At 36.2% G+C, this 8,113-nt stretch overlaps 1 protein-coding gene across 1 annotated transcript; it reads right to left on the minus strand.

Annotated features, from left to right (window-relative positions):
- Window positions 1-16: 16 nt before the first annotated feature.
- Window positions 17-7,913, minus strand: LOC140965951 (uncharacterized). Its single transcript, XM_073426240.1, has 8 exons — window positions 7,538-7,913; window positions 7,320-7,460; window positions 6,928-7,155; window positions 4,467-4,674; window positions 3,517-3,653; window positions 1,984-2,064; window positions 1,178-1,244; window positions 17-580 (listed from the first exon to the last, which is right to left on the minus strand). The coding sequence occupies exons 1-8, from the start codon at window positions 7,849-7,851 to the stop codon at window positions 260-262; spliced, it is 1,497 nt and encodes a 498-aa protein (XP_073282341.1). The 5' UTR covers window positions 7,852-7,913; the 3' UTR covers window positions 17-259.
- Window positions 7,914-8,113: the final 200 nt, after the last annotated feature.

Here is an 8,113-nt window from a genome sequence, read left to right on the forward strand (position 1 = left end):
CTCGAGAGGGAGAAAATTGAAAGAACAATATTTTAATATTATACACGAAACTTCAAATTTAGTAGAAACTAATACCACTTCATTAACTAATTTCCTCAAAAAATTGGCTAGTCACTGAACACAAGGACAAGGTACATGAAAGATAATCAAATTCAATATATCCATATTTGCTGTGAAAAAAGCCTTTAAACCCATTCATGAGCAGAAGAATCAATTTATCTATGGTGCATCACAACATAATTCCTTTGAAGTATGAAACTTAACGTTCCGTGGTGGCGCATCGCCTTATCTTCCGTGGAGTTGTCTCATATGGTGGAAGAGGAATCCCGAACACCCAATCTAGAACATTGAGGTACTTGGATCGGAAGACATCCCTCTCCATGGCATAACAGTGCATGATTATTGCAGTAGATATACTAAAGATCAAAACATCAGCTCTCTTGAAATTTTTTAAGGGGGTAGAGTACCCTACGTCAGACATGCAAGTGAAGAAGCTCTCAATTGCTCGTGCAAGGCAGTATAGAGATATCTCTATCCTTCTGCTCTTCTTCTCAATTGCTAGAGCTAGACCAGCCGGAAACTGTTCCATGGTACATTTAACAAAATGCATAAGTTCGGTGTTTGTTTTCGGCTCTCCACTCAGAAACCATTAGCAATTTTTTACTAATTTCAAATCAACCTTAAAACACTAGCACTATTCACTGAATCATATTCAATAAAAACATGAATCATCAGTTCCATTCATCAAATGAAATCCCTGCATCCAAGCGCCGCCTCAGACTATTCTATCCATCTGTCCCTTTCAAACTAATTGAAATCAAATTGGTTTTTAAACAGTTTCAAACTGGATAACCACATCTTTAATTTGATGAAATTAAGATTCACAATATTTTTCACTAAAACATAATTAAGAAGAAATATAAGCAGTACCTTATAAACAATGCTTCAAATATCTCAATCACTATAAAAAAACAACTAAAAAAAATAAATTTCAAATAACAGAAGTTTGCACCATCTAGAAGTTTCTTATTAGTTATGCTTTTTAATAAGATCTTTCGGTGAGTAATTTAATTTAACTTTTTCAGGACATATTAGAATGCCCAATCAGAGCCTACTATACTCTCTCGAACATGCATAATTTTTAAATTTGAGAAAAGTAATAAGATGTTCTTTTTACCGCACCAATCGCCAGCATGGGAACATTGCACTTCTTAAAAATCCTGAACAGGAAGCATGTCCATATCCTGTAAGAAGCAAAAAATCCTTAACATAACGAGTAAAACATAGCAGTATGATGACAATCATAAAAATGACGCCAAATGGTGGATGGCCTGAGAAAAATTTGGTAAAATTTGACAACGACGGACGGTTAATGATATGCTATGTTGGGAGTATTACCCCACTGCAGATCTAATAGTCATCCTTGGCCCAACCACGTGGGATTCATGCTTGATCCCATATGAGGATTTTTTGGGGTGGGTCAATGGTGGTCATTGGATGTACCTTGAGGGTAATATTACCCTTTGGGTAGCAAGAACTCAATCGTGATGGACATGAGTGGAGGTTAGATTTGAATTTAGGCATCACAAATACTTTCCTCACATGACTCTGCACTATTGCTTTCAACAAAACTGTTTATGGAATGGTCTCGGAAATTCCGAGCAGTAAAAAGGACTTCATTACTTTTCAATAATATCTATTTGTTTATATGAGAGTAAGGTTTTTACCTCTCCACTTGTTGCTCCTCTGTTAAGTCGAATTTTAATGTTTTTCCCCCCATTCAACAGAAAGGTTTAGACAACTGTCCAATTTTTTGAGCTGCTTGGATGATAGTAGAATTCTATCCAAACAAGAGCTATGTTGAATTTTACCCAGCATAGATCTTAGTTGAGAACATCAAAATAAGTGTTCATCTCACCAATGGTACAAGAAAGGTTTAAGACACTCATTTCTGTAATTATTATATTTAAACTCAGAACTTACCAGGCAGATGAACAATACATGGAGAGAAACAAGCTTGACCTTGCAGTACCAAAAAGACCTTTCCATAAAATTGTGTACGGCCTGGGAGACATTCAACATGTACACGAGTACAAACTTGAGTGAATAAACGGGTCACGAGTACAAATTTGAGTAAATAAATGGGAGAAGATCCTTGCTTAAAACCTGCCAAGGCCTAGTTCATATTTCAAAAATTCAAAAACAAAGGCAGCGGATTGTAACTTATAAATGTTATTATTGTCAATCAGAAGAACCAGAGAATATGATTTAAAATAAGTAGAGATTTAAATTATAAAAGCATACACAAATGAAGTCCCTTAGAAAGGAAAATACAGACCCTGATACTTGAAACAGTGAGAGGGTATGGAACGAGAAAAGATAACTGATGATTATCTGAAACAGCTATCATAAGTGGATAATATAACCAACTTGTAAATTTATATAGACACTTCTCTTTTGACCTATAGACTTCATGTTTTATAGCTCAGCAATTGTTCACCTTTAATGAAAATATTTGCCTCCATACTTGCATGGAAAAAATTTAGTTTTCAGAAAGGAATCCAAACAGAAATGTCAGTAAATTAATCTAGGGTGCCACATTTCTGCTGTTTATACTTAGTTTGAAATTGAAACAGCATCAATAGGTTAAATTAACCTGACTTGACAAATTCATGTTAATTTCACTTCTCTAAGATTTTATCTGCATTAACCTGCAAGATGAAGTGATATCTCTGGATATCCCTAACAAATTCAGCATTCAAACCATCATTTATTGCTCATATACTGCATTATTTTATCACCACAGATTCCATTTCATATTCAATTCGCTTAATCTCAATACATAATGCACTGTGGTTGGTAACGAGGTATAGAAAATTTACAATACAGGAAATGTGATATACATCGTCAGTGTAATCTTTAAAATACTAAACTCATATGGTTCCTAGGGCAGAAGCCTGTTCTAAAGCACTTTGAATCTGTTGAGCACATGTATCTTTCCTTCCATGCAGAAGAGTTTTGGGTATTCTTTTCCATTATCTTGTTCTCAATGTATGCCCACAGAATTCACACTTTATTCAAACATGCAAAATGTAATGAACAATGGAGCGGGAGGTAGAGCATGGCAATGGAGATGAAAGTGGAGGGGGTCAATATTTTAGGAGACATAAGAAGATGGCACATTCCGTGTGAGCATAATTTTGTTGGATTACAGATCAACAAATCAGGGCATGTGCTATACCGACACGTTTCAGATTTTGACAAATTGCAGGTTTTATAAAGATTCCCGATTTTAAGAACCTGACAGTCATTTTAGAGGTTCCTTAATTCGGCAATTCAACTAGGCGAGTCCAAGTAATTAGGTAGTGTCCTTATGGATCGATTCTCACAAATGAACAAGAAGAGCTTCTATCAGTAACAATGGAATGTTTAAGGAACAGAGAATTGGGTAGTACACAGGCTTAAAACGAGTCAATTAAAAAACAAGTCAATCTCGCAAAAGTAAAGATGAGTTACCGCTTTTGGAGACCTTGGCGATGAACAATCAATGCAGGAATTAAATATACTGGAAGATAAACCGGCAGTGCTCTTTTATAGGCTTGAAGAAGAAAGGAAAAAAAATGTGTAACACATGCTTGATTCCCATGTATTATCTGCATAAAATAAAAGATAAAAAAATATGCATGACTAGTGACTACTCAGCATCAAATCATGCAAAAAAGAATTTTTTTTTATAAAAATCACATAGCATGTTTAATTGATCACCAACAACAGCTGTCATCTCCCTGCGATTATAGCATCTACTGTACAGGTTTTCATAAATTTGTCATCATCAATTATCGGTATTGCCTCCCCAAATCTAAAACAATTTTGTGGAGGTTCCAATTCACCCTGAATTGGTTAATTGCCAGTTAAAAACTTCAAATATAGACATTAGTGGATTTTTTTATCTGTAGCAACTGTCCATAGAGCTCCAGACAAAAAGTTGAGAAGGTAATTAGAATGATGAGCTATTATAGGAGGTTAGGAATACTAAGATGGTCCACAAGATTTTAACATTTGAAAAAGTTAATAAAAGCATAGACGTCGTAAACCAGCAGTTCTCAGAGAAGTCACACACATTTTGGGATACATCACAAAAAAAGAAAAGTGGCACGTCACTGATGGAGTGTTATTTGTAATATTGGTGGCAGCATTCGTAGTTCACATCAAGAGATTGAAATAAAAATCCAGTTTAATGTGAAAAAATATATATTGAATATCTGCCAGATATTTATCTGTTGAAACAAACAAGACTTTGTCCAACCAGACATGGGAAAGCCAGTGAAATCAAAATGAAAATGAACCGTTCTCACTGCAATGTAAAGTAAATGTCATACAATAAGAAATTCAGCTTCAAGATTAGAAGACCAGACAAAAATGGAGAAATTGTATAAAAAAGAAAAATCATATTAATCTTGACGTACCGAGCAAGGCACTTTCATTGTTGGATCTAGTTTAATGTCAACTCCCATAGACTTGTAACATTTCTCTACTGCTTCCAAATTGGTCAAAGGTAAACCATATGCAATCTCTCTCACCCCGTTCAGAATGGCAGGGTCCTTCGCTCCATGTTTATTGAGAAATGACTTATACGATGAGGGTAAACTATCTGGCTTCAATATGTAGGCTGACCTAAAAAAAATCCAACCATCCACCATAAAGCATGCACTTAGAAAAATTTATTATTTACATACTTTCATGAAAGCATAAGATATCTACTGACTTTTGTAGAAATCTCATGGATTTGTTGACTTTTTGAAATGAGAGACTTCTTGAAATTGATAGATTTCTACTAACTTTTGTAAAATCTCACGGAGTTCTAAAGATTTTCACAGGTTCTTGTGGCTTTATTTTGCAGGACTTTTATAGACATTTGTAAATTTTTTCATTGAATTCTATGAACTATGAATTTTGTGATCTATGGTTGTGATTTTTTTATTTATTTCTTTGAACTAACATTTGAGCATGAAAACTTCTATTCAATACAAGACCGTGTAAGATGCATAAATGATATTTCATTAAAATCCAATGCTCCTGTTCATTTATGCAGTAACATATATATAGGCCTAGTACAGCTGCAAAACTTTTACATTTAGCCATAATCTCGTTAAGTACAATCCAGAAACATAAGAGACACTTTTCTTAACTGCAGCAGCCTAAACTCAGCTACTGAGTCTGACATGATCTTCAATCGACAAGCTAATGAACAAGGAAGAAATAACTTGATCACGTTCAAACTCTAGCCTAAGTGCCAAAAGTTTGGCCTCTTACATTTGTGGACTTCCTAAAACTTACCACCGAGATGATTTATAGGTGTTGTTTTTACGTGTTTTATTACATTAATTTTGTGTGTGTTTGCACTTTGCATTGTATGTGCGTGCATTTCATATACATTTTGTTCGTTTTAAAATTAGCATATGCATATGATCGTGTCTCATTCGTAAGTGATGAATTTGCAGGTAAAATGGCCGGAGAGCTGAAATCGGGAGAGAAATACACAAGCCACGCGAGAAGGAGAGAAACTTTGCAGAAAGATTGGCGCTCGGGCGGTAAATCTTACCGCTCGATAGCGAGGAAAGATTTCCGGAAGTGCTGACAGAAGAGTTGGCGCCCGAGCAGTAGGATCTTACCGCTCGAGCGCGAGATGTGCCACTGAATTACAAAAGACTCGGCGCTCGGGCGGTATAATCTTACCGCTCAAGCGCGAGTACCGCACATGGCGAGAGAACTTACAGCGGAGTTGGCGCTCAGGCGGTAGAATCTTACCGCCCGAGTGGTACTCAATTTGGAAAAAAATATTGAAGATGCTTTCTTGTCGGGGGATGTTGCCAAGTGGTGGCTGCAAAAGGAACCCTAAGGGACGAAAATAGGACACTTTTCAGTAGCCACAAAGTTTTGGAGGAGAGAAAAAGCTTGTAGTTGAAGATTTCAAGACTTCCGGGCAACGTTCTTCGCGTTTTCGTCACGTCTAGTATTTCTAGTTTATTTTCTCTTGTTTAAATATTGTTTTGTTTAGTTTGAGCATGAATTCTAATAGCTAATTTTCATTATTTGTTGGGATTTAAGGGGATCCTACCCCAAAACCGAGTTTAGTTAATTCATCTATCGATTTTTGATTTATTCTTGATTGTGTTATTATTTTCATTGCCTTGTTGAAGCGTAGCTAACTTTAATAACGATTTAATATTGCGAGTGAGTTCGAGAGAATAGACCGTGATAGGAACGAGTAGCATAATCCGTTGATTTACAATTTACATAGAAATATGAAGTCGGATACACGTCGATAGTCATAGTCTAGTAGGTCGAAAGCTAGGGAATTTCATAGAACGACATGCAATTCACCTTTGATAAATAATTAAAGAGATTTAATTACTTCACTGTGTCAAATTAGTTTGGCACAGCTCGAGAGGGCGTGTTCAATTGGATAGGAAATCCCGTCGAAAGCGTAGATTAGTGTTCATTTCTCACTGAATCTTTAAACAACCATTTTAGCTTATTTATTTCATCATTTAATTTGTGAATCATTTTGTTGAGTTTTTTTATTTAATCATTATAGTAGAAAACTATCATCTAAATTATCGTTGCTAAAGATTTAATAACTGAGAATGACAATTGCGAAATAAAGTCTCTAGAGGAACGATACTCGTACTCTCATACACTATATTATTACTTGACATCGTGCATTTACGATTATTTCGAGCTTAAATATTATAAATTTTTACTAAGGATTTCACAGTGCAAGTTTTGCTCGATCAATGATTATGTCATTGATCGATATAATCCATGCATACATTTCCACAGCAATAGAGAAATTGAAAAGTTGCTAACATAAAAATAAAAAACATAGGAAAATTCATGACATTGAAAACTAAAATAGAGCCTTACAGAATCTGGGAAGTCGAGAGACACATGAGGAGAATATCTCCATATGACCACGTAAGAGGCTTACATATATGCCCAAATCTCTTGCTTTTTATCCCACATCGCGAAGCCAACACAGTGGCACGCATGAGAATGTAAATTGCCAAGCTCGTGTGCTGTGTGTTCAACCCTGTAAGTAGCATCGATGGCCCTGCAATTGCCCCTGCCAGCAAAGCCCTCCATTTTGCAGTCCTAATATTAAAATGTTGATTCAACGGATCAACGCACAAGTTTATGCTAACAATACATATCGCATAGACAAAAATGACAATGCTGCTAGATAGAATAATCAATCTGAAAAAAAGGAAGAAATGAATCAAATAAGAAGGACAAATTTGGAGGTTAAGAAATCATGCCTTCGGTGACCACCTAAAGAAGTAATAATTTCATCCACGGACACAAATGTTCCAGCAAATGTACCTAGAAACAATCCATATCTCAAAGTTTCTTTCAAAGCCAACACCACATCTGCACCACCTGATGACATTTCTACTTTCCTGGAAAAATACAAACAACAATGAAGAAGTTTTGATTGACCACTGGAGTATACATGAGCAAGATTAACAAATTCTACCTGGTGGAAGGTAGTGATCGGCGGCGGCGAATGCGAGAGAAAAGAGCGAAGAGAGCGAGGCCACCTTTGATGCCAGCGCCGATCGAGAAGCCTTTGACAGAAGCCGTGAACACACGCCACACCTTATCGTAGTCCTCAACAGGATAAGAGTCGAAGCTCAGCAAAGAGCAGGATGACGATGAGGACGGCAGGCTCGACTCCGACGATCGCTTCCTCCGGCAGTATAAGCAGCTCTGGTCGTGGTTAGAGCCGCAGGTGCACTCGTTTCCATCATCGTCGGAGGCGTCAACTGCACCGCCCCCCAGCGCTGCCATCACCGGTGGATGTAATTAATTAGCTTTTTCAAATGGTTAGCCATGACAATAATAGGAATTCTGTAATTGGATATAAAAGAAAAGTGGAGTAGGTTTTCGATTGTACACGCGTACCATGGACCGTTATTTGTTTCTTGTTAATTAATAATATAAACTAGTAAAATATGTTCACACGTTGAAGCGTTGTATGTGTTATCATTATTTTTAATTTGAACAAAAAATATTAAATAATTAACACGAAATTATTATATAAATTTAGAAA

Source organism: Primulina huaijiensis, chromosome 2 (genome assembly GCF_012295235.1).
Source record: "Primulina huaijiensis isolate GDHJ02 chromosome 2, ASM1229523v2, whole genome shotgun sequence".
NCBI lineage: Eukaryota > Viridiplantae > Streptophyta > Magnoliopsida > Lamiales > Gesneriaceae > Primulina > Primulina huaijiensis.